At 44.9% G+C, this 27,671-nt stretch overlaps 1 protein-coding gene across 1 annotated transcript; it reads right to left on the bottom strand.

The window, feature by feature from the left end:
- Nucleotides 1-811: 811 nt before the first annotated feature.
- On the bottom strand, nucleotides 812-26,518 carry TENT2 (terminal nucleotidyltransferase 2). The gene is made up of 14 exons (XM_069963035.1): nucleotides 26,164-26,518; nucleotides 23,750-23,878; nucleotides 20,561-20,816; nucleotides 17,603-17,717; nucleotides 17,080-17,171; nucleotides 14,596-14,662; nucleotides 13,970-14,036; nucleotides 11,735-11,811; nucleotides 8,925-9,053; nucleotides 7,213-7,256; nucleotides 4,282-4,418; nucleotides 3,022-3,113; nucleotides 2,420-2,499; nucleotides 812-1,021 (listed from the first exon to the last, which is right to left on the bottom strand). Exons 1-14 carry the CDS (start codon nucleotides 26,307-26,309, stop codon nucleotides 944-946), a joined length of 1,509 nt encoding a protein of 502 aa, XP_069819136.1. The 5' UTR covers nucleotides 26,310-26,518; the 3' UTR covers nucleotides 812-943.
- Between the last annotated feature and the right edge of the window lie 1,153 nt (nucleotides 26,519-27,671).

Genomic DNA, 27,671 nt, shown 5'->3' with positions numbered 1-27,671 from the left:
GGCAGTTACCATGGCAGGGAACATGAAGAGTTAATGGTTGCTAAGATGGAGAAAAGTGACAGAATTTACAATATCTAAGGTCATCATTAGTGTTGGTCGAATTTACTGTAAATGCAGCCAGATACGACAGCTCGGCCGTTGATTGCTTTAGTCTGCGTAGATAAGTTCTGCTTTCAAGTATTTTAGGTACCTGGAATAGATGGATAAAGTTGTAGGAGACCCAGTAATTTATGAAGACTAAAGCAATCAATGGCCGAGCCGTCATTTACTGTACGTTCACTCAACACTAATCATGATATAGGCACAGCACCTGCATACCTCTGTACAGCTCAGTTCTCATACAACAGTATAGTTCATCCTTCAGCTCTCCTATATATTTTACACAACCTATATAAAAATTAATCTGTCCATACAGATAGAAAACCTCTCACAAAATATTTCCATACATCAATCCTGAACGGAGATCACGGTTTCAGAAGTAAAAAAAAAAGTGGGTGGTCCAGTCCAAAAAAATTCCCTGGAACAAAGAAAAAGTCAGCAGCTACTGAGGTAAACATATTCAAGCTTATATGTAGTCTTTCCTATTGACGTGTAGTATACTGCCAAAGGAGAGCTACGGATTGAGGCGGGCTAGGAGAAGACCATTTAATCAATGTGTAGTGCAATTCTAGGATTTCTCACAAGGAAAAGACAGCGATGGCCTCACGCTCACGTATATTAAATCAGGGTCCAGCAAACACTCCCAGATACAAACAGCAAAACGTACATAATAAAAAGGAACATACTGTGCACACAAAATAATGACTGTCTCTAAAAGTTTCTTCTTTTTTTTATATTGAGGGTTAAAAGGTCATTGAAGTCTTGAGGTGTAAGCATATTGCAGAGGAAAAGTAAAGTTTTTTTTTTTTGTTTTTTTTTTTTAAAGGTCCATCGATAAGACGCATCATTTCTGCTTTCCGGCAACTCTTTGAAGAGGCAGCACGCTATTGAGATCTCTGTTGTCTCTCAATCTCACCCAAGCCTAAAGTGGGGAGGGAAAAGGGGACATTTTTTAGTATAGATTTTGTTTATTAATGTTTCAGCTGCATTTAACTGTGGAGGAAAGACAAAGATATAAGCAACTGTTGTATATTTTATATCAATGGCCATACACCTTTAATAAACGATGGCTGAGCAATCCTGTGTTCCTTATGGGGAGGCTGTAGCTTATCTCTCCTAGAGCGAAGGGGGAAACCACTGACGAACTCTCAGCGCTGTATTACATGACACGATTAACCCTTTCACGATCTGGGGTCATTGATGCATCAATGCCCAGGTTGTGTTTGGACATCAGCTGATGGGGATCATAATGATCCCATAAGCTGATGTCCTTATGTCTGCCCCCTCTCCTCTGTCCCCTGCAGCTGTTACAATCTTGTGACAGCGGCAGGAGAGAGAGAGGAGAGGGCAGAGCGCATGGCCGCACGCCCTGCTTCCCTCCCTCCCCCCGCTGGCCTCCGTAGCCAGGAAACCGGAAGCCTGAGAATTCTCTGTCAGGAGCCCTATAGATTCTGCGGTCGTGCAGACTATAGTATCTATAGGGTTAACTCTCAGCATCGGAGCGTGGCTCCGGTGCTGAGAGTTGCAGTGGGTCCCCGGCTATCACTGTTGGTTGGGTTTAGTCACAGGGAACATCCGGTAATCGTTTGCTTTAATAGGTCACTCAGTGGTCAGTTGAGAGAGCCCAATATACCATATACTGGTGGGTATGGCTGACAAAGGTATAAGGTGTAGGGGGACCTTAAGGACTGGCCATCAATAAATGATGTGCAAGGGTGCTGGGGGAGTTGAACCCCCACAAACATCACCTTCAACTCCCAGCACATCACTTCCTACTAGGACTAGTTCCATACATCATAAATTAAGTACTAGCTGTACCTGCTACTGCAGCTTGCCCAATTAAGTGAGCAGGATGAGCTGCAATGAGTTACATGAGGTACAGCTGCTAACTATGGTACAGAGCTGCCCAAATGCAACCAGCCCTTCTTCAATCAAATAAAAAGCAGAGATGCAGTCCCACCCCTGAAAAATTGGATACTGATGTCCTATCTTTAGTATAGGACACCAGAACGCCATGTACAGGGAGTATGGAGTCATTATATGGCACTCATTGAAGTGTTTACAGCCCTATATTGCTACACATATGAATCAGACCATGATCTACTGATGCATGCCCCGTTGCAGCTTGCATGTATGTTTAGAGGATAACAGCTTGCCTACTATAAGGGTCATGTTCACACAAGGATGGGACGGTGGTGTAAGAAATGCAACATCAGAGTGTGAGGAAAAATACAAAAGGCTCTATCCATCTTCTGCAGTGTGAAAGGAATCGACAAAACCAAAGCGCATTAAGGTGTAATATTCGGCAGTAGCCTCTTACCTTCATGAATTCCTCCTGAATCATGTCAAATTTGTATTTTTCGTGTACAGCTCGAGCAGTGTTTGTTCTGTCAAATGGCTCTACAAAGAAAGGAAAAACTCTCAGTTTTTACATAATATATTCTAAGGACATGTCAAGACCGAGGTGCTGGACCACATGAGAGAGCTGTTTTTTATTGAACACCATGACCACAATTTCTGGGAACCTTTGTTTTCTCACGTGGGCACGGGTCAAATATTGACAAGATTAAACTACAAAGCTATGCCCACCTATGGAACCATTTTAATAGTATGAAGCCATAAAAAAGACTTTGCAGTTGGCCTTGGTAAAACACTTCTTACCATCTATAGCTCTTATACAGACACGTGTGTCTTTATGGTAAGAGATACCAAACCAACCGCATGTAGTCCAATACTGGTCATAATCACAATTATCCTCTACATCTTGAAACACTCATTCAGTAGATAAAAAAGGGAAAGGGAGCTGACTGAAGAGAGTATGACTGCAGGATCAGACTACAGGACTTGTTTGTTGTCTGTCTCCATGGAGATTTATATGTCTAGTTTGTACTGTATACTGTTTGGGAAGCACCATTTCTTTACCTTCCACACAGATGTATTTGTTCCTCCATTCCATGCCATCTGTTCTCTGCATGGCTTTGCCTTCACGGACAGAAATCATCTTGTTTGTCCAGCTGAAAAAGAGAAATACAGCATTATTATGGGCCCAAATATAATCTGCCTTCTTCAGGGGATACACTACAGAGTATATGACAATGTTTATGAACTTTAGGTGCAAAGTACCTATTTTAAATGTCTTAAATGAGACCTGTCACCCCCCGTGTCGGGGTGACAGGCTCCCGACCCCCCGTTACAGCCCTCTATACTCACCTGATCCCGCCACGTCCCGCTTCCTGATCTGGAGATATGAGTGCCCGAAGCCCGGCGCGCGCGCTCATAGGAGAGTCCGATGCCCATAGAGAATCACGGAGCATCGGACTCCCCATTCATTCTCTATGAGCGTCGGACTCTCCTGTGAGCGCACGCGCATATCTCCGTGACCCGGCGGGATCAGGTGAGTATAGGGGGCTGTAACGGGGGGTCGGGAGCCTGTCACCCCGGCAAGGGGGGTGACAGGTCCTCTTTGAGTTGCAATAGTTCTGCAGACCCACAACCATCTCAGACATACTGCTCTGACCGGTCATATACCATGTTATTTAAAGGAGACAATATGCTCACCCCATCTATTTATCTAAAACAAGGATGGGGAACCTCCGTCCCTCCAGCTGTTGCAAAACTACAATTCCCATCATGACTGGGCAGCCAAAGCTAAAGCTCTGTATGTCCAGGCATGATGGGAATTGTAGTTTTGCAACAGCTGGAGGGACGGAGGTTCCCCATCCCTGGTATGAGGTATACAGGTAAAAATAATCACTTGTCATACAGTATAATTAATATCTCCAGTCTTTTTGATCAGATAACACTATAAAAAACATAGATAGATAGATAGATAGAACAAAAAAAAAAAATTGTTTCAGCATGTAGGTTTTAAAATCACTTATTTTTGTTTTGTATTTTATGGAGATTCATAAATAAATGATTTTAGGACCCACGTGCTGGAACTATTTTTTTGTTTATTTTGTCCCTGCATGCAATCCTGGAACACAGGAAAAGGAGGAAGGTATTGTGATTCACTTTTTCATGCATTTTTTCAGCATAATTATGGCAATTGCAGTTTAAAAAGCTATTATATAAAGGGATTGTTATAAGAAACCCTTCACATGTTTTCCTGCTTCCCATGCCTGGTGTTTTGCAGTGGAGTTTTACTCCATCTTAGTAGTTTAGAATATTTGCACCACTTACTCAAATTCAATGGCATAGTATTTCAAGAATCCCACGAGAAGGTCGCCCAGGCTTGATCCATTTTTGGACACATACTTGGGGATATTGCGAGGAGCATGATGGACAAGGTGCAACTGCATAGCAGGGTTAAAACATTCCTGTCAAGGAAGAGGAAAAAGTAATATCAGTATTGCTACATTATATAGACCACATAAATATTTTATATCACATAATGGTGGAGAAAAATCTATACATAAAAAGGGTTAACTCCCAAAGCTTTCCTTCAGAACGGTTTATACTTTATAGTAAAATTGTGCTGTGAGTACAGCATTAGTGTCATCAGTAAGTGCTGTGCAACAGCAGCTCCATATGTACCCCAAAGCTAAAAGATCCCACCTTTAAGGGCCTATTACATGGAAAGGGAGATCAACTAAAACACAGCGGAGACACAATCACATGTTTCTCAACTTTAGTGAACTAGCCTGAACTTCTACTGGGAAAGAACAACCAAGCTAAGGGGTGTCTCTGGTCAAGGAAACCACCTTCAAACAAGCCAAGATCAAGAAGTACATGACTTGGGAAATACTCATGCTGTCTCCAGTAGTATTTTTGCATATTTGTCTTCGCAGGGGGCAATGTTCCTGGATTCATGTGATGGCATCTGCTGTGTTTTGGTTGATCTCTCTGAGGTCAACCATCATATTAGGCTTTGCTCCCACTAGGGACAAATACCATGAAACAGCTGTCTGTGGATGGATACTTTGCTTGGGTATTTCCCAAGCCATGTCATACTCGACTGTGGCTTGTTAAAAAAAAAAAAAAATGGTCTCCTCGACTGGAGACCCCCTTGCCCTTAGCTTTGTTGTTCATCCTAGTAGAAGGTCTGGCTAGTTTGCTGATGTTGAAAAACATGACTGTGTCTCTGCAGTATTTCTGCATTTCTTGTGCCTGTCATTGGGGGACACAGCACCAGTGGGTATAGGCTACTGCCACTAGGAGGCGACACTAGACAGAAGAAGAAGTGACTCCGCCTGGCAGCCTATACCCCTCCTACAGACACCAGGCTAACTCAGTTTTAGTCTAGTGTCCGTAGAGGTAGACACAGGTGCCATGCACCTCCATTTTTTATTTCTTTTTCTTTTCTTTTAGGTTATCAGGGGGACCGTCGGCGTGGGCTGCCACATCAGACGCAGTTCCCCCTGAGGGTGCATGGAAAGTTTCTTTTCCCTGCGCCGGTCACCCGTCCCCCAACGCCCGCTCCCTGCGGCAGGATACCGGTCCCCCACTAAGGTGCGAGGTGACCGAAGGGGTGACCCTGCGCGCACCTGAAGACGCCGGACAGGTGAGTATTCCTGTCCTTAGGTCAGCTCGGGTCTACCATCGCGTGTGGAAGTCCTTCTTTTCTTGGTGCGAACAGAATAATTTTCACCCCTTGGTGTGTTCCACGCCCAAGATTCTTTCCAAGATTCTTTCCTTTTTACAGTCCGGGCTGGATAAAGGCCTCAGTCATTCCACTTTGCGTTCGCAGATTTCCGCCCTGTCTGTTCTTTTTCAGCGGGCTCTCGCTTTCCGCCCCCAGGTGAAGACCTTTCTTCAGGGGGTGGTCCATTTGGCCCCTCCTTTTCGTCAGCCTTTAGAGCCCTGGGACCTTAATTTAGTCCTCGAGGTTCTACAAGGTCCTCCCTTTGAGCCTCTTCGGGAGGTGTCTCTCTGTTTCCTTTCTTGGAAAGTCGCCTTCCTGGTGGCGATTACCTCCATCCGTAGGGTGTCTGAACTGGCAGCGCTCTCTTGTCGCTCCCCTTATCTGGTCCTTCACAAGGACAAGGTGGTGCTTCGTCCTCTTCCTTCCTTCCTGCCGAAGGTCGTGTCTGCATTCCACCTTAATGAGGACATCATTCTCCCCTCTTTTTGCCCTGCGCCCTCCCATCCTAGGGAACGGTCCCTGCATTGTTTGGACCTTGTCCGGGCCATACGGATCTACTTGGCAGTCACTGCTCCCTTCCGCCGCTCGGATTCCTTGTTCGTGGTCCCGTCGGGTCCCCGCAAGGGGCTGGCGGCTTCCAAGACCACCATTGGGCGTTGGATCAGGGCAGCCATCGCAGAGGCCTACCGCGTTCGTGACAGGGCTCCTCCTTTTCGGGTCACCGCTCATTCTACTCGAGCTGTGGGGGCCTCTTGGGCGGTTCGCCATCAGGCCTCAGTGTCCGAGGTCTGCAAGGCCGCCACCTGGTCTTCAGTTCACACTTTTTCAAAGTTTTATCAGGTCCCTATCCTGGCTTCCTCTGACGCCAGTCTGGGCCGCAAGGTTCTGCAGGCCGCCGTGCGTTAGGCAGGCCGCATGGGGATTGTAATCTTCTTTCCCCACCCTCTGGGACTGCTTTTGTACGTCCCACTGGTGCTGTGTCCCCCAATGACAGGCACAAGAAAAGAGGATTTTTTTGTACTCACCGTAAAATCCTTTTCTTGTGGCTTCATTGGGGGACACAGCTCCCACCCTGTTTGAGGTTGTGCTCCCGGGGCTTGTTCTGTTCTTGGGGTTTTCGTTCCCGGGACCAGCCTGGTTTTTTTTTTTGCCTGTTTTCGTTACTACTTTCTACTGCTTGTGACTAAACTGAGTTAGCCTGGTGTCTGTAGGAGGGGTATAGGCTGCCAGGCGGAGTCACTTCTTCTTCTGTCTAGTGTCGCCTCCTAGTGGCAGTAGCCTATACCCACTGGTGCTGTGTCCCCCAATGAAGCCACAAGAAAAGGATTTTACGGTGAGTTCAAAAAAATCCTCTTTTTTCTTCATCCTAGGGGTCAACAGTCATTCCTTTATATCACTACCTGGGCTGAAAGGATGTGAAGCTGCAACTCCACAACATTGTTCAATGAGATCTAAATGTATATCTAGTGTAATAATACATAAGAAAACTTTATATAGATATTGCAGTTTTATAGTAAGGCAGTACTTACTGGGTAGTTCTTTTGTAGAGATGGAAGAACTGGTTCAGGTAGCGCTAAAGAAAAAAAAATTAAACTTATCATCTACACAGTGGGGTAATGAGTGCATCCTACCAAAGCCCTCATCTAACGTGACTTCCAGATTTGGAATCAGCATAATTTATCTTTTTACTCACTTGCATTACCCCCCCCCCATAAGCCTACAAATTGGGCATGCTGATAAATAGAGAGTGCAATAATATAATAGAGAAGACTGCTTAGACTCCAATGTTTGTAGGTTTATAGCAAGGCAATGCAAGTATGTAGAAAGATAAAACGTGCAGATTAAGAATCTTTAGTCCTTAATATAGTATGTCTAGATAACTATGGAGAAAGGTTTTTTTTGCATGTAAATCTGCATGTATTAAGGAGTCTGTGGCAAATGACATCAGGTATCCTGGGAGGCAAGGCAGATGAGAACAGGAATAAGGCATCCATACACATTAGATAAAAATGAACAAAACTACATGTGGGGTGAAAATACCCACATGCCGATAAACATGTGGCTGAAAGCACGACCTCAGCCATCACCCAATGGCTACACAAGGCTCCCAATAATCTCTGCAACATCAAGGGAGAATAAGGGGCATAGTCTCTGCTGCATGCATTCACCAGCTATTGGGAACACTGCCTTAAATATTGTGTAACGCTTGACCGATAACAGACTGTCAATAGTGTTTGAAATTTATGGCCATTAATCATAAGAACATTGGCTCAGTGGTTAGCACTGGAGTCCTCTGTTCACATCCCACTAAGAACAACATGCATGGAGTTTGTATGTACTCCCATGTACTCTAGTTTCCTCCCACTCACCAAAGCGGACAGATAGGTGAACTTAGGTTCCGTTTACACAGAAAGATTATCTGCCAAAGATTTGAAGCCAAAGCCAGGAATGGATTTGAAAAAAGGAGAGATCTCAGGCTTTCCTTTATGACCTGATCTCTGTTTATAGTCTGTTCTTGGCCTTGGCTTCAAATCTTTGGCAGATAATCTTTCTGTGTAAATGGACCCTTAGATTGTGACCAATTTGAGTAATGACAATTCTCCACCCTTTGCACAGCAGCCTCCATAACATGCAGATTTAGTCACAGATTTCATCATGAACAAAACATATTAGCAGCAAAATTCACAATAAACAGAACAAACCCCATTGACAGTATATTTGTACTGAATCAGGCCAGGAGGATATTGCTACTCTCACAAGGATTGCAAATACAGCAGCCTTAATTCATAAAAGTATATAGTGCAATGCAGGCTGAATATAGGCTTTTGGCTCTTTTATATTAGTCCAGTTGTTGACTAAGCAGTGAATGGTAGCTGATGATTGTTTATAGCTGTGGGCTCACAGAGAACTCTGCAAGGCAGCTCAGACCTCTGCAGAGATTTCTTCCCCCTCACTTTAGCCCACTCCCTATTCTCTCCACACAGCCTCCTTGCCTCCTTTGTATGGCTAATCATGCGAGCGGAGCCTTTCTTCACTAATGATGACTGTTCTCCTGCAGAGTCAGTGAACAGCTGTGAGTAACAGTCAGGCCCACAGGGAGAACAGGAACTCTGCAGAACACTCAGCCCCCACAAGACCCAGCGCACTCTTCACTTCCCAGTCTGAGATCCCAGTGCTGTTCCCTTATATGTACCAGAACATTTCTCAAACAATAGTACACTATGCCAGGCTTTTCACTTACTTTGTAAATAGTGCAAAACCATTAAAACAAGACTATAGCTGCTTAAGGTTCCTCGGCTGGCATCATTTATACCATGGTGACCGGCCCATCGCTTGACAACCAGTACTAATGGACGAACGCGGCTCTCTACTGCGGAATGAAAAAAAAACACGAAAAGCACAATTAGCAGTGATATGACATGATATGCAGAATGTGTAGTAAAATCTTCCCTCTTTACGCAATATTTGTATGTATATATATATATATATATATATATATATATATATATATATATATATATATATATATATACACACATACATACATACACACACACACACACACACACGCACTTTTGTTTTTTCCTCCTCGTGTTTAAAAGGCCATAGCGGTCGAATTTTTTCACCTACAGACCCACATGAGCCCTTATTTTTTGCGCCACTAATTGTACTTTGCAATGACAGGCTTAACTTTTGCATAAAGTACACTGCGAAACCAGCAAAAAATTAATGAAATGTGATGAAATTAGGAAAAAAAAAAAAAAAACAACAATTTTTTTTAATTTGGGGAGTATTTGTTTTTACGCCGTATGCCCTAGGGTAAAACTGAGTTGTTATGCATGTTTCTCAAGTTGTTACAATTACAACAATATGTAACATGTATAACTTTTTTATTTTATTTGATGGCTTTTAAAAAATTAAAACCTTTTTAATAAATTAATGTTCCTTTAAAATTGTTCTATTCCCAGGCTTATAGCGCTTTTAACCTTTGGTCTATGGGGCTGTGTGAGGTGTCATTTTTTGCGCCATGATGTGTTCTTTCTTTCGGTACCTTGACTGCGCACATGCAACTTTTTGATCGCTTTTTATTACAATTTTTCTGGATTTGATGTGACCAAAAATGCGCAATTTTGCACTTTGGGATTTTTTGGCGCTTACGCCATTTACCGTGCGAGATCAGGAAGAAAAATAGTTCGGGCGATTACGCACACGGCGATACCAAACATGTTAATTAATTTATTTTTATTTATAAAATGGGGAAAGGGGGGGTGATTCAAACTTTTATTAGGGGAGGGATTACTTAATAATACTTTTTTTTCTACACATATACTAGAAGCCCCCCCTGGGGTTAGGGTTATTCCCCTGGGGGACTTCTAGTATATGCACACTGATCTCTCATAGAGATCTATGCAGTATAGATATACTGCATAGATCCATGAGATCGGCACTCTATTGCTTTCGGCTCGACGGTGTCGATCCCCCCCTGGACACCAGGGAAGTGGCAAAGCTGCATTTAAGCTGTCAGCTTTGACAGCTGCATTTAAAATGCTAATTAGCGGGCACGGCGATCGGACCGTGCCCGCTAATTGCCGCGGTCCCGGGCTACAAACGGCACCTGGGATTGCAGCGTTTCAGAGCGGGGTCGCCACGCGTTAATAATCATTTAACATGGTGGTGGATTTATAATCCTATTCACTGTCATTACTGGAGACTCGCTATTTTGGAAGATATCTGGCTCACATAAGAGTAACTTCACATAGGATGATATTGCTGTGGATTTTACTGTGAGATTTACTCGAGAGAGAACCACTCTGTAAATGGGGGATTGAAACGCAGAAAATGTACCTAATGTGAACTTAGGAAAAAAAAAAAAAAAAAGCACACACAACTATTTTATAGGAAAGGTCCCATGACAATATGTTTACCCCAAGATTTAATGCATCACCTATCCAAAGGACAGGAAATAAGCTGCTCATAGGGGGTAAAACCGTCAGAACCCGCAACAACGGGGCACGCATTGCTACGTGTAATAGCGTTGCACGGCCAATGGCTGATGAATATGTAAAGATAAATTTCCTACATTACCTCTGCCTGCTCCCTGGTGTTCTCTTCGCTTCTCCATGCTCCTTACAGCCACCAGTGCCAGGATGGGACACGGTCAATGATTGCCTGAGTGGCCTGTCACATCAAAGACTGGTGTAGAAGCTTCAGCGGCGGCTGCGAGGAGCGTGGAGAAGCAAAGAGAACACCGGGGAGCATAGAGAGTTAATATATGAACGGACATTGCTAACGATAGCCCTTGCTGCACAACAATCGAGCCATGTAATAAGCTCAGTAAATGAGCGCCGATCTAGCAGTACAGCGCTCGTGTAATATATTGATCAGGCTGTTTAATAGGGCCCTTTTAGAGCATCCCAATACTGCAGAGCACTGTACTTTGCTAGGTTTTGAAGTCCTCTAGAGAGTTAATGGAGCAGTGGCTGAGCATCAGACCCCCACATATTAGTTATTCCCTGTGCAGTGGATAGGTGATCACTATATCTATCTATACATAATAGATATATGGACAATTTTTCCTGTCAGGTGAATGGGTCCTATGGCTACATTTGGTTATACCAAGTTAATTGACCAGAGCAGCTGTAGAGGCAAGATGACTTCAACCGCTATAACGTACAGGAAAAAACTAAACTTTAAAAAAAAAAAAAAAAAAGATTTTTTTTTTTTTTTTAAAAAAAAGGATATGTATGCATATTGAGTTTTACGTAGTGAAACAATATAGGCGATACACTCTCCTTTAAATTGGTTATCCAGCATTAAAAAAACAAGGTCACTTTCTTCCAGAGATGACACGACTCTAGTCTCCAGTTCAGGTGCAGTTTGCAATTAAGCTCCATTCACTTGAATGGAACCGAGCAGCAAAACCTGCACCCAACCTGGAGCTGTCTCTGGAAGAAAGTGGCCATGTTTTTTTTAACGCTGGATAACCCCTTTAGGCCACAATCTACATATTGCTACCTGATCAGGGAGACATAGATGGAAAAAAAGACTTACTGTGTGCATAGGTTCTTAGAAGGAATGTATTCCTGATTCCCACAACATTGTTTACATTCAAGTCAAACTCCACACCACTAAAAGAGAGAAACAGTACTTATCACACCATACATACTATCTACAAAAGGGCAATGATATACTGATCCTGTGTAGATGCAAGATAACCTGCACAGTATTCTAATGGACAAAGTAGTTTTTTATGAGAATACTTGTATAAGGAGGAGATGCCTATGCTGATCAGAGAACTATACATGTGGGATCTAGCTTAGCCATGACATGACATGCAAGGTTAGATCCCAGTTTCCATAAATTACAGTACATACAATAAAGGTCCCCACACACTCAATAACTGTGGGCCAAACAAGCATTCAGCCAACTATTACCTCCCCGTCCCCCCCATACATATGATTGTTCGGCACTGATGAATGTTCTTGTGTTCCCTATGGGGAGGGGTGACAGCATCATCTGTCGGTGGATTCTCGGGAGCCGCTCACACACTTTATACTACAAGCAGCAGATTCAGCCAACATAAGCATAAAGTGTGTGAGGGGGGCCGGCATGAGGGACGGATGGAGCGGTTCGGCCGGCCTCCCGAAGACTACGTCCATTGTCCCAAGATGGCGGACGGGGGTCGACACGAGATGCGGTGAATATAATGCACCACACTTCCGGGTCTAGCGTGGGTGAGGGAAAACACGGGAAAAGGGGCCATTCACATACATAACACACATTACAAAGTTGTATAACTTTGTAATGTGTGTTATTTTGTGAATAATTGTTTAGCACCGCACTACCCCTGTAAGGTGGAAAAAAAAAAGTATGTGGTACCTGTTTAATGACTTCTTGAACTGAACCATACTACTTGCACTGGCTATAGCTTACCAACTATTGCTAAACAAAGCAGGCAGCTCACCTCAGCATGCCTTACTGAATATACGAGCCAAATGATAGAAGAAAAATTGGGATGGCTTTATAGGACGTTTAGTCTTCTGTGGAGATTTGCAGAATGATATCAGAATTCTTTCTGAATAAGCATGTATAGTAATTTAGCAGTGAGCCGACTGCTACCAAGTAGTATCTGATAGGATATTAAAAGCACATGTGGACCACTGGACTGAATTCACTCCCTGTATGAGCAGGGGATATTCAGGTAATAGGGCCAAGTTGCACATTTGATTCCTTAAAGGAGTATCCCCATCTGAAAATGTTATCCCCTGCACACAAGGATTGGTGGTAGCAAGCAGGTCAGTGGGTGTCTAACTACTGGAACACCCCTGATTGTTACAATGGGAACATTATCCCAGCACAGACTGAAATCTGTTCACTCTCTATGGGGCTGCCAAACCGCTGGGGACAATTTTGATTGTTGGGGTTCCATTAGTCAGTCTCCTACCAGCTTGTTATCCATTTCCTGTAGATTGGGGATAAGGTCTTCAGATGGGAATACTTCTTTAATACACACACACCTACAGAAGCTACAACCCATAAATTCTCATCGCAGCAATTGTTTAATATCAATGTAACCCCCCCCCAGGCAGCAATAAGGAAATTTGTATAAACATCTAAATCATTAAGACATCAGACATCCCCCTCATCAGTAATGGACTGTTTACTTCAGATGTTCTTTGTAGACCGTATTAGCCAGACAGCTTTCAGCAAACACTCTGAACACGGCCCTTGGTCATATACACCCTTTCAGCAAACCCTCGGATGTTTTGTGTCAGCTAAGCATTCTGCTGACACAAATACTATGCAGTATGCACAATACATAAGCGTCCATTGGATATTAATGTCTCAAATTTAGGACAACAAGTGAACAGAGCCTTAGAGGGTTTACACAGGGGCAGAGCTCTATATTGTGTAACCAGACCAAATTGCTCCCTTTGGGATCTCATTTTATGCTATACGGTATGATATAATCGATAAGTTCGGAACGCTCTGTTCTCATAGGCATCAGTGCAGCTTTCACTAGTTTTCCAACTATTAAAAGTGATATTGCATGAATATGCCAGATCTACCGATCCTAAGACGGAAGGAGCCACAGCACTAGTTAGACACTGCGGCTCTTTCACAGGGCCGGCCAACTTCAGGAGACTACAAAACACCCTCTTTAATAGAGCAATATTATATAAATCCTTATGGAAGGTGATATCAGAATCACAGGATAAGCCTTTATAAAGGTATTTGGAGAACCAGTTGTATTAATGTCTTTCACACAGAGAATAAGCAACTTACCTGACTTTGTCCCTGAATTTTACAATTGGCACTTTTGCTCTGATTAGTTGAGGTCTCTCAATGTATCCTGGGTAGGAAAAATAAATCATTCTTATATGGTGTGACAATCCACAAAAAAATAAAGCAGGCAAAGTTGTTACCAAAGAAAATCCAAGTTAAAAGGTATTCTGATATTTCACATAAAGTTTTGGGTTGTCTGTGAACTATTATTTATATGCAAATGTGGTATAAAAAAAAAACACAGAAATTAAAGAAACATAGGCTCCTGATCTGATGCCCTGCCATCACTGTGCCTGACCCCGCTTCTCAGCCCTTCCTGCATGTCCCCCCCTCAACCAGCAGGCACTTCTTTGTGTTGATACTTTAGAAACAAGACAGTTGGTATGGCAGCGTCTGGGAATCGGCGCAAATGAGGACAGAAGTAAAAAGACTGCAGCATGAGGAAGAGATTTACAAAGTTTCATCCACTTAAATTGTACTTGCAGATTTATATGGATTTTATCTGTTGCCGATGAAAGGTTATTCTCATGTAAAGTTATCCCCTGGCCACAGTACATGGTATACCAGGCTGATCATGTGTGATTACTGTGTGACCAATTCATGATGAGGATCTGAAAATCACCTACCAAGTCTAGTGTAGAAGTGTTTTTGGAGTAAGCTGAGTATATGCCTTGCTTCTGTTTTCTGATTCATCTGTATTGGGATGGAGAAAAAACAATTAATTATTTGGAAGTACATGTATGTTAAAAGTGTTCTTTAGTATTTGGTTTAACTTGGTTTAAGAGTGTTTTGGTTTAAGAGCGCACAGTTTTTAAAAATTGTGACTTTGTTTAAGAGCATTGCTTTGTTTAAGAGCTCCCTGTACTGGGTGGGAGCGCGAGTGGAAGAGGGGCATGGCCTGCATAGCGGGGTCTACAGCCCTGTACTCTGACCCAGGAAGTCTCCCTCACCTTCCAAATCATAGCAGACCCACTTCAGGCTGGGGCTTACATCAGGGGACAGGACTGTGGAGGTAATCTCTCCATAGCTGTAACCCCCTCTCTCCCCGGACAGAGAGCGCTGCATGTATGTGCCCACATCTACCCTGCTTATTCCTTCATGCTCCCTGCAGTCTCTGTCCACCCTTGTGTTTCCCATCCTCTCCATTCCTGTACAGTAACTTATAATATCACATATTCTGCTGTTACTGAATGTTTGTTTCATTTGTTTTACATGTTATTCAGAAAAATAAATCATTATTTTGGGGTGGGGAACCTATTGTCTGCATTTCTATGATTTCTTATGGAAAAATTTGCTTTTGGTTTAAGAGTGGATTGGGATTACAAGCACGGCCATAGAACGAATTATGCTCGTAATCCAAGGCACCACTGTATACACTTTTGGGGGACTGGTATATTAGAGATTACTTCAGACCCCATTACACTCATTGTAACCTATTAGAAAATGCAAACCAAATCACCAAAATGGCAGAAAGGGGTATATGGAACAGGCTTGGAAGCTGAGCATGCTCCCATATGCAACAGACACCTGCAGCTATCCCTTTGATACCAGGGTCATTTAACGTGTCACTGCTGTTACAAAAAAACATGTCAAAGTTTAGATCAGTCCGGGTCTAAGTGTTCAGACCCATTCCGATCAGGAGAACGAGCAAGAAGTGTTCCCCACTCTGTGTCAGTGAGAAAAGACAGGCCCCAGAGACTTTCATTATATGGTCTTTCATTATGAACACTAAAGACCCTGATCAATCATAACTTTTGATGTCTTTCCAACATGTCAATAGTTTTTTGTAATGACAGTGACACTAAGCTCCTTGCAGTGCACAACTGCATTTAGGTTGTAGCCTTTTTGGTTTCGCCAGACATTTTATGGAAGGGAAGGGGGGGGGGAATTGTGGTTTTTGGAACCCGAGGAGCAAATATGAAAAAAAAAAAAAAAAAAAACAACATGAGGGAAGTAAATGTGCTCACATTGCTAAGCCAATAGACTACTTAGGTCCCATTAGTATTCTTGGAGAAGTAACACTTCCTCAAATTTTTTAGGATATTTCACCCAAACTATTTTGGTATATAGCATCTAAATGATGATTGACACACTGAAACTACCTACATCCACTGCTACCTTTGTTGTTATTAGCACACCGTGGAAGGTGTGGTTCACTGACATATTAAAATGTAGTTTCTGCTATGCATATTCTGCATCTCCCGCCAGAAACGTAAAGGGGCTTTCCGGGCATTATTAGCTTATCTAGAAGTGAGCCGGGGCTTCCAATGTACATAGCCGGCACCCCACTGATCAACTATATTAAAGATTTTTTTCAGGCACAAAAAAGAAGGATACACATCTTAGAGGATGTGGCATATTTATAGGATTTCAGAGCCTCTCATGTATGATATTATATATACAGTATTATAAATAACATGTAGAACAGATGAAACAAACAATAAAAACAGCTAAATATGTAATATTATAAGTCACTGTACAGTATAGTAATCAGCATGTGGTGTATAATGTACAGTAACTGCATAAACCTGAAAAACAGCAGCAGTTTGTAGATACAGGATAGAGATGGAGATACCCACAATGCAGTAGCGTAGTACAACAGGCTAGAATAGAGAAGCAGGGCTGCTGTCAGATCTGTGTGGACAGCATGACAAGGGGTTCAGCATGGACCAATCAGGAAGTGAGAATGACAGCTGTGCAGGACGACAGTGACAGAAACTTTTCTATACAGCAGTGTGTATATCTGAGTGTAAGTGTAAGCACATTATAGTAAAAATGGAGAGGATGGGAAACAAGGGCTGTCAGAAACTGCAGGGAGCATGAAGTAGGAAGGAAGAGGATCTGTCATGATTTGGAAGGTGAGGGAGCCTTCCTGGGTCAGAGTGCAGAGCTGTAGACCGAGCAATACAGACCATGCTCCTCCTCCACTTGCGCTCCCACCCATTACTGGAAGCTCTTAAACCAAAGCAATGCTCTTAAACCAAGTTACAATTTTGAAAAACTGGGGGCTCTTCTTGCAAAAAGCCCTTAAACCAAGGTACCACTGTATATACGTACACACATGTAAGCAGCAATGAAATGAAGACATCACTACGTGTCCCGGTACTCACCGGCTCATCTTTTATAACTAAACACAAATCTGCATCGCTGCTTCTTGTGCCAAACCCGTTAAGTGATGATCCGACCAAGTACAGTCTGCTCTCTACAAAAAGTAAAAGAGGATATGCATCATAGAACAGAACAACATATCTGCAATACTCTACAAGAACATTAAAGGGTAGTCCAGCGGTCAGCCTTTTTTAATCTATTACTGCTGGTTCATATAAAACAATAAACATCCTATGCTTACCTGTCTGTGCCCCCTTGATGTCGCAAAGCCTCCACTTCCAAAACAAACTCCTCTTGGGAGTGGCTGACTTAAACAGGACAGCCCTGCGGTCAGCCCTGAGGCTGTCACTCCCAAGACGAGTTTGTCTCAGAAGTGGAGGCTCTGCAGTCAGCGGGTAACACCAGAGGAGAACAATGGGGGAGCACAGAGAGGTAAGCATAGGATATTTATTGTTTTATATGAACTAGCAGCAATATAGACCACAGGACAAGCCTTTTAATTGAAATCCCCACTGAAGTACATACGGGGAAATATTTGCTGAATTTCCCTCTGGAGTTCTGCCCGACAAATATCTTTCTTCTTGAAGTCAGAGATTTGCTGTTGACAAGCCTGAAACAAGTCCAAAATCTGTTGACTCAGCTATAAGAAAAAAAAGAAAAAAGAATCATTGGTTTCATTATAGCTTCTTATTTATACTGCACTTACATTTTCCACAGAGAGAAAGCACTCACATTCAAATTTTTCAAGGTACACAGATTTCAGTAACAGTAAGCCACCCCTATTATTAGCATGATGTGGGATAATGAATTAAAGAATGTAATAGGGAGAATGACACCTTATGGAGTGCATCTGGAATGAACTACTGTATACATGGTACTATGAGCAGCAATGCCACTATAGTATAAGTTTGTCTTAAAGTCCTGTTACAGCTTCAAGAGGCTATCCAATGAGCTGAAAAGGTATTCCCTTAATATTTCCAAAATATTTTTGTCATTGAGGACATTGGCCATTGCATGCAGGGCTGATTTCTTCCATATGCAAATATGCAAAACAGGAGTCCATGGAGCCTTGGTTGCGAGTCTCAAAACACGGGATAGCCAGATATCTCTAGCCTGTTGCCACGGGGTGCCTCCATGATCGGGAGAGCACCACACCACCCTGATAGATAGCCCCTTAAGTCCCACTAGTTTTTGTCAACGTCTAACTCAAGGTGCGGGTATTGCGACATGACAAGGGTTTGCCAAGGCAGGAATCCATCCGCAGACAGCTGTTCTGGAGTATTTGCCCCTCGTCAGTGTGAAGCAGGATTCTGGCTAGTTGGGGCAATGACAAATTAATCAACAAAACACAGTAATCACTGAAAAATTCCAATGAAGTACTCAATCAAGAGTCTCCACTGATGCCCCCAAAAATGTAAATATGCAAAACAGGAGTCCGTGGAGCCTCATTTGAGTTCAGTGATTACTGTACCTGCCCCACTGTGATTCTACCTGTGATTGTACCTGCCCCACTGTCACAGTGCAGGCCACTTAGGAAGAAAATATCTGACGGAGACTGCTTCAAATTGAGCTATAAACATAGATATATATATATATATATAGATATATATATATATATATATATATATATATGTGTGTGTGTGAAGCGCTTATATATAGAAGAAAATTATGCAGTACTTACATGTCCATGCTCCCTAATGTCCTCCTGGCCTCTCTGCGATCACCGCAGCCACCACTAAAATGTCTCTGAAGTAACAGACAGCTCGGCCAATCACTCATCAAGACCGGACAGCACCGCGGTGAGTGATTGGCTGAGCGGCCTGTCACTGTAGTGACAGCCTTAGAAGCTTCAGCAGCAGCTGCAGTAAGTGGGGAAAAGCCAGAAAGACACTGAGGAGTGTGGACCAGTAAGTATTACTATATTATTTTCTATACACTGTTTTATTGTCCTACGACAGTGCACCTCCTATAACACAGAGCAATGCACGGTCGGCGCCCAGTGATTTTTAAACCTGCTGAAAGAATGATCAACCAATGATCTGCTCCTCGAATGATGCCTGAATCAGCCTGATAATTGCTCTGTGTAATAGGGTCCTTTTACACGGCCCAATGTACGGACATTTACATGCCATGTACGGTCGTGGGGAGTTGCGGGAGGGGCATGTAAAAGTGTCAGCTGACAAGCTAAAGCTTGTCCGGGTGGCTCATAGGTGAGGGCTGTGGTCTGCAGCCGCTGCTCGTATTAGACAGAGCAACGGCCAGCACACCATTGCTATCGTTATCTGGATTTTAGGTCATGCTTTAAAGGGAACCAATCACCTCAAAAATGCATATAAAGCTTAGGAAATGTGCTGTTAGACCACACAGCACACTTCCCACACATGTTTTCATAGCCTCCTTGCCTCCCCCGTGTAAGCCACAAAGTCACTTTATAAAACCGGCGCCCTGTATGCAAATTACCTGAGGTAGTCATCAGGGCGTTGTGCGGATAGCAGGTAGTCACGGTCTGCTGGGCGTCCCCTATCGTCCTGGGCGTTCTTCCGGTTTAATCACGCCCCGTGGGCGTGATTCAAATTGCCCAGTAGCTGTGACGTCACTCGGGAGCGCGCCGTGCCCGACGTCGGCGCGCCTACGTTGTGACGCCGCCGCGCATGCGCAGTACCGCCACTTCCATTCCGGCGGTACTGCGCTCCATTCCGGCGGTACTGCGCCTGTGCAGAACAGCCTCGAAATCCGGCTCACACTGCGCATGCGCGGCGGCGTCACAAAGTAGGCGCGCCGACTTTGGGCACAGCGCTCTCCCGAGTGACGTCACAGTTACTGGGCACAACGCCCCGATGACTACCTCAGGTAATTTGCATACAGGGCGCCAGTTTTATAAAGTGACTTACACGGGGGAGGCAAGGAGGCTATGAAAACGTGTGGGAAGTGTGCTGTGTGGTCTAACAGCACATTTCCTAAGCTTTATATGCATTTTTGAGGTGATTGGTTCCCTTTAAAGGGGTTATCCAGCGCTACAAAAACATGGGCACTTTCTTCCAGAGACAGCCCCACTCTTGTCTTCAGCTTGGGCGGGGTTTTGCTGCTCAGTTCCATTGAAGTGAATGGAGCTTAATTGCAAACCGCACCTGAACTGGAGACAAGAGTCGTGTTGTCTCTGAAAGAAAGGGGCCATGTTTCTGTAGCACTGGATAACCCAGTTAAATCAATCAGCCGACACTGTGCATATTGGCTGATCATTGATTAAAAACATGACCTATTACATGAAAGATCAGACAGTAATCGGCCAAGTACAGCCGATAATCACTGTTTTATAGTACCCTTACAGTATGGCAGTAATCTGGAGTAACTGATGAAAACTTTAGTGAACATGCCTATACAGATGTCAGATGTGAACCTAGGACACCGATTCTGAAGCGGAAGTGTTCAAGAACCAACCCATGTTGACAAAAATCAAGGAAAAAGGTTCATTCCCAGTTTTACCTTGTCATTTGCAACAGGCAAAGTGGTTTCTACTTCGTCAAATAGCCAATTGTCTCCTGAGGATGGAACTCGACCATTTAAATCAGGGCTCTGAGGGGCCTGCCGCAAAGGCATCCCTGGAAAGGAGTATTGGAGGTCATCTCTTAAAGGCACTGACTGGTGAACGATAGAAGGTGGCGGCTGCTGCTGCTGCGGAGGAGGAGACTGAAACCTCTGCTTCTTGGGATCAAACTGATCAAACTCGTCACTTCTCCTCCTGGAAGAAAAAACAAAGAAGAAAAGACGAAATGCATCTAGCACAGCTCACACCACCACCAGATGCCAGGTATACAGAGGTGATCCTACAACAAACAGTACATCAGGTGTATCATGGACAATCCGCGTGAAGGGCACCACTTATATAAGTGAGGAAGCAAACTTTGGGGGGAGCTTACCGTAACAGTGATTCAATATGTAGAATTTGTCTAAGTAAAAATGGTAATCTGGGCAAAAAAGAACCCAAATTCACTGTGCACATCTTAACACTGAACATATAAGATTGACTACAATTCTATATTTATACATCAGATCTACTTACTCCAAATGTAGCTTTTATAACCTTTTTTTTTTTTTTTTTTTTTACACCCCACTATGAGATTACTACTTGATATCATTATCTAAAGGCGTGAATGTCATTGGTAAAAATAATTGCTAGGTCATCCAGACATGTCACAAGTTTAGATTGCACCGATTCTAACCTGGAGATCCGCTCTGATCATAAGTTATAGCTGGCCAAAGTGCCCCTCTGACAGATTACTGGAGGCAGGTGCATAAGATTTATAATGCAGCAATACTCCCTTATAATTCAAAAAAAAAATTATACATTATATATATATATATATATATATATATATATATATATATATATATATAGGCTATAAAGTGGGGCTGCATCACACAGCTGTAGGGTATTGCTCAGGTTCAGGTACAGCAGAGCAGCTACATGTATAAAGAACGCCTTATACCTCTGCCATGTTGTCAAGATCCCTTTAAGATCCAATGTCAGTGCTTACAAAATTACACAGATGATGTGTGCCAGCAAGAAGGTTAGCGTGTGGCTGCAATATAATGCAGCTCCAGATATTAGGTTTTAGTATAAAAACATATACTAACATATATAAGACAAACACATGAGTTACAGTAACCAGAGCAGACTGCTTTGAGACCTATTCACCGCACCGACCCACCCATGACAGCCTTGCAGAACAGACTGCTGGCCTATCCTTATGACTGAAATAGTTTACAGGCACATAAGTGTATATACGCTGAATAGCGTTCTTTACAGCGGGCCCCCAAGAAAGCTAGACTTGATACGATAGAAACAGATGGGAAAACACTGTCACACACGGTTACATCAGCAAGTTTTTTTTTCTTTTGCTAAAAGCTATTTTGATTTAACAAGCAGCTGTAACAGCCCCGTGGAGATCCTGATGGGCCTCACTACTGCGTACCCCAAGGACTCGCATCATCCAGGTGTTACACATGAGACTCACTATGCCGCTTGTTTATAGAGAAAAATACAACGAAGCCGGGACCACATGCAGCGCTCCCATCATAAAACATAACTGGTGATAAAGTAACCATTTTAACCCTCTCTGACCTTTTACTGTCACCATTAAGGGGGTCTTATACTACTTACATAATGACTGCTTTGCCCTTGCGTTAACAGCTAGCTTAACCCTTTGAAATAATTGGTGCTCTCCCTTTCGACTGGGTCAATGAGAGACTGGGAGAACCCGATGCCGTCAGTCCTGGAGACTAAAGGGACCTCAGGGCCGTCTGTTTGGCATATTTTGCTGGTAGCATTATCTCCTTCTATTGGGGGTTCAAGCTGTCTCATCTATACTGAATGGTCGTTTACATACATCAGTACTTTTAATGGAGACTACCTAATTGATGTATGAGCATTCCCGGCCATGGTGAGCGGTCATTGTGCACCTACTGTGATGGGCAGGATTCTGCAGCATGACAATACTTTTGCTGATCTCCTCATTTAATCTCATTCAGGAGTACAACACACACTCGCCATGTAACAATCAGACTAGCTGAGTTTGTATCATAGTTCCATGGAGGCATCAGCTGTAACGTATCTGGAACTATTTTGTTTAAACAGCCTTTTTGGCCACTTTTCGGCTATGTTTATATGTAGCGTTTAATTACCATTAAATAGTGCACATTAAACTATGTGAACATAGCCTTAAACATGGCAATAGTACTGTGTAGCTGCCACGAGCTTTACTGATTTGCACGGTTCCCATGCTCAGCCCTGTTTTTTTCCTGAGCAAAGGTCCGGCTTTATAGACTGGAGGCAAGCTTGAAGCCCCCCAATGTGACATGACTCTATTAGAATCAATGGAACCGCGTCACAGAGGGGAGGGAATATCGACAAACAGGGCGAAGCGGGCGTGCCTCCAGTGCAAAGAAAGGGCCACACCATCAGCATCCTGGCACCGCCACTGATCTATTAAAGGGAACCTGTCACCCCCCGTGCTGGCGAGACAGGCTCCCGACCCCCGCTGGAGCACGCTATACTCACCTGATCCCGCCGGGTCCCGCTTCTGGAGGTGGTCGGGTGACTGAGATATGAGCGCCCGAAGCGCCCGGTGGTCGGGTGACTGAGATATGAGCGCCCGAAGCCCGGCGCGCGCTCCTCAGATGAGTATAATATTCTCTTAGAGAATGATGGAACGTTGGACCCGCCTGTCATTCTTTATGAGCGATGAACTCATCTGAGGAGTGCGCGCGCCGGGCTTCGGGCGCTCATATCTCAGTCACCCGACCACCTCCAGAAGCGGGACCCGGCGGGATAAGGTGAGTATAGGGTGCTCCAGCATGGGGTTGGGAGCCTGTCACCCCGGTACGGGGGGTGACAGGTCCTCTTTAAGGTTAAAAAAGCAACGATGTACCTGATGGCACATTCACTTTAAGCAGTGTGAAGTCTGGGTGCTGCCTTAATTATCGGGCAATCTCAAGTGCTGGAGGTTAGCTGTTAGCCACAAGCCCTCAAGATTTCATGATGTGACAGGGTCTGGTTTTGCCTACATGCCTTGACCAATGGCCGACGTGCTGCAACATTGCCGTTCGCAAGACCAGCCCCATCAAAACAACTGCAACATTGTGACAGAAGAGGTGACAATGGACCGCACTCACTTTCTGTTTTGGAATTGGGAAGGTGGAGAGACCGGATTGACTAATGGGTTGCGATTTCCAAAGGCCCATGGCTGTGGGGACACAGGAGGCATCGCCAGGACATTCCCGCTCATCAGCATCCTAGAGAGGCTAAAAGACCAAAAGGTTATCAAACGCGTCACATCCAACACATACAGGTTATATATTGATCACAAACACCATTGGGGCTTTAACCATTTATAGTTTATATGGGCAATATTGTATTGATATACAGTCCATCTCACTTCACTTCTTATTGCTACAAGCCGTCTACAATAAGAAATTAGGTATCTTTGCAAAATAAACATGAATATTGGGGTCATCAGAAGCTGGCACAGTGGTACACAGCCACTCGGGAGCTGCGAGGGAGAGAAGTACTATATAGGTCAGTATCCCAGGGACACACCGGCTTTCTGTCAAATACGGCATGCTGGTCAGGATATTAAGATGAGCAAGATAATGTGCGTGCATGGGAAGTGGCCAAGTTCAAGCCATTAAAGGGGTTATCCAGCGAAAATCTTTTTCTTTCAAATGAACTGGTGTCAGAAAGTTATATAGATTTGTAATTTACATCAGTCAAAAGATCTCAAGTCTTCCCATACTTATCAGCTGCTGTATGTCCTGCATGAAATGTTTTGTTTTCAGTCTGACACAGTGCTCTCTGCTGACATCTCTGGCCGAGACAGGAACTGTCCGTAGCAGCAGCAAATCCCTACAGAAAACCTCTCCTGCTCTGGACAGTTACTGACATGGACAGATATGTCAGCAGAGAGCACTGTGTCAGACTGAAAACAAAACACTTCCTGCATGACATACAGAAGCTAATAAGTATGGGAAGACTTGAGTTTTTTTGACTGAAGTAAATTACAAATCTATATAACTTTCTGACACCAGTTCATTTGAAAGAAAAAGATTTTCGCTGGACAACCCCTTTAAAATGAATGGAGCAGCTGCTGGGCAGTATAAGGATCCCTGTCAGTGTGTGGAGCGCTGTCAGTGTAGGGATCCCTGTCAGTGCGGGGGAGGGCGGTGTCAGTGTGAGGAGCAGTGTCAGTGCGGGGATCCCTGTCAGTGTGGGGAGCAGTGTCAGTGCGGGGATCCCTGTCAGTGTGGGGAGCAGTGTCAGTGCGGGGATCCCTGGCAGTGTGGGGAGCAGTGTCAGTGCGGGGATCCCTGGCAGTGTGGGGAGCAGTGTCAGTGCGGGGATCCCTGGCAGTGTGGGGAGCAGTCACTGTGGGGATCCCTGGCAGTGTGAGCAGTCACTGTGGGGATCCCTGGCAGTGTCAGTGTGGGGATCCCTGGCAGTGTCCGTGTGGGGATCCCTGGCAGTGTCCGTGTGGGGATCCCTGGCAGTGTCCGTGTGGGGAGCAGTGTCCGTGTGGGGAGCAGTGTCCGTGTGGGGAGCAGTGTCAGTGTGGGGAGCAGTGTCAGTGTGGGGAGCAGTGTCAGTGTGGGGAGCAGTGTCAGTGTGGGGAGCAGTGTCAGTGTGGGGATCCCTGTCAGTGTGGGGATCCCTGTCAGTGTGGGGATCCCTGTCAGTGTGGGGATCCCTGTCAGTGTGGGGATCCCTGTCAGTGTGGGGATCCCTGTCAGTGTGGGGATCCCTGTCAGTGTGGGGATCCCTGTCAGTGTGGGGATCCCTGTCAGTGTAGGGATCCCTGTCAGTGTAGGGATCCCTGTCAGTGTAGGGATCCCTGTCAGTGTAGGGATCCCTGTCAGTGTAGGGAGCAGTGTCAGTGTAGGGAGCAGTGTCAGTGTAGGGAGCAGTGTCAGTGTAGGGAGCAGTGTCAGTGTAGGGAGCAGTGTCAGTGTAGGGAGCAGTGTCAGTGTAGGGAGCAGTGTCAGTGTAGGGAGCAGTGTCAGTGTAGGGAGCAGTGTCAGTGTAGGGAGCAGTGTCAGTGTAGGGAGCAATGTCAGTGTAGGGATCCCTGTCAGTGTAGGGAGCAGTGTCAGTGTAGGGATCCCTGTCAGAGTAGGGATCCCTGTCAGTGTAGGGATCCCTGTCAGTGTGGGGAGCAGTGTCAGTGTAGGGATCCCTGTCAGTGTAGGGAGCAGTGTCAGTGTAGGGAGCAGTGTCAGTGTAGGGATCCCTGTCAGTGTGGGGAGCAGTGTCAGTGTAGGGATCCCTGTCAGTGTGGGGAGCAGTGTCAGTGTAGGGATCCCTGTCAGTGTAGGGAGCAGTGTCAGTGTAGGGAGCAGTGTCAGTGTAGGGATCCCTGTCAGTGTGGGGAGCAGTGTCAGTGTAGGGATCCCTGTCAGTGTGGGGAGCAGTGTCAGTGTAGGGATCCCTGTCAGTGTGGGGAGCAGTGTCAGTGTAGGGATCCCTGTCAGTGTAGGGAGCAGTGTCAGTGTAGGGATCCCTATGAGAGTACGGAGCTCCCTCCCCCCTGACTCACTTGGCATTCTTCTGGTAGGTGAGGTGGGCCTGCAGCAGCTCCGGGGGCACGGCCAGCGGCACCTTACCGAACAGCTCCCCGGGGTGCTGGGGGATGGAGCGTGAGGGGTGCGGACTGCGGCCCACACTGGGGGAGTTAGGGAACATGCTCCTCCCGGCTAGGGCCGCACATTAGCCTGGGCTCCGCCAGGCCGCAACCCGGGGAGTAGCTGTAAATCCACCAGCTGGGAATACGTGCTGTGCGCCTAATACTGCGACTTTCCACACAGACTTCGGAGGAAATGGCGGACACCAGGAAGAGAAAGCTGGAGGGCGGCGACAACACGAGAGTCAGGGGGGAGCGGGCGGCATGGCAACCAAGACATATCACGTGGTGACGGGACGTCGAGTCGTACGCTTGCGTTCCGCCGTTCGCGCAGTGTGGGGAGCGCCCCCTGGTGTAGGAGGAGTCACCTGTGCAGCAGCAGCGCTCCCTGACCTATGCCTCTTCAGCGGCTGCTGCGGGGGCATGCTGGGAGTTGTAGTTGTTAGAGCCATATTTTGTGTGTGTGTGTGTGTGTGTGTGTGTGTGTGTGTGTGTGTGTGTGTGTGTGTGGGTGGGGCAGTGATGGCTGAGCTGTCTGTCTGCTGTTCTCTAAATAAACACTGTTATTGTAACATTCTAATGTGGATTGTGGTAAATAATAAAACAAAAATTACACCAGAGACGTGAAAGAAGCAGCAGCAGCAGCATAGCAGGATTTATTATAATGTTATTATGGAGCTCTTATAGGGCTGTCAGCCACATTGGACCATATAAGATAAGGCTGAAGCACAGAACATATCAGGAAAGACTTAAAGGGGTTTCCCGATTAATAATTACCAGTCCCCTAACCACGGGATAGTAAGGGATTGTGTGTGTGTGTGTGGGGGGGGGGGGGGGGGGTTAAAGCGACTCTGTACCCACAATCTGACCCCCCCAAACCACTTGTACCCTCTGATAGCTGCTTTCACTCCAAGATCTGTCCTGGGGTCCGTTCGGCAAGTGATGCAGTTATTGTCATAAAAAACAACTTTTAAACTTGCAGCCCTGTGTCAAATTGGTGTGGCCTAGAGTACCCGTGTCCTAGGATTGTGACACCCCTCTGTCCCTCCTCCGCACCCTCCTCATCATTAAAGGAGAAGTCTGGCCAAAATTAATTTTTGATATGTTGTTACTTATGAAAAGTTATACAAATTTCTAATGTACATTAATTATGGGAAATGCACATATAGAGCTATTTCCCTTAATTTAGTAGATCAGGAAGTGTTAGAAATATCTCTGAAGAAGTGACGTCACGACCCAGGGTGTAATTCCTATGGAGTGTCCAGCAGGGGGCGCTCTCTATATAGAAGTCTATGGGACTTTATTGTTTCTATGGGTTTCTATGTAATGTAATGTAATGTAGTGTACAGTGCTTTATTGAATGAATACATCTATGGAATACTTTGGGGAGCAAGTGTCCTTGCTCCCCAAAGTATTGCATGAAT

The sequence above is a fragment of the Dendropsophus ebraccatus genome, chromosome 3, assembly GCF_027789765.1.
Source record: "Dendropsophus ebraccatus isolate aDenEbr1 chromosome 3, aDenEbr1.pat, whole genome shotgun sequence".
NCBI lineage: Eukaryota > Metazoa > Chordata > Amphibia > Anura > Hylidae > Dendropsophus > Dendropsophus ebraccatus.
This window is presented reverse-complemented; position numbering and strand designations above follow the sequence as displayed.

Coding starts and splice junctions, on each gene's coding strand:
- TENT2 (XM_069963035.1), bottom strand. CDS start 26,309: ATGTTCCCTAACTCCCCCAGTGTGGGCCGCAGTCCGCACCCCTCACGC. Junction 17,718..20,560: donor TGCCTGTTGCAAATGACAAG/GTAAAACTGGGA, acceptor TTTTTCTTATAG/CTGAGTCAACAGATTTTGGA. Junction 11,812..13,969: donor AAATTCAGGGACAAAGTCAG/GTAAGTTGCTTA, acceptor TCTCTCTTTTAG/TGGTGTGGAGTTTGACTTGA.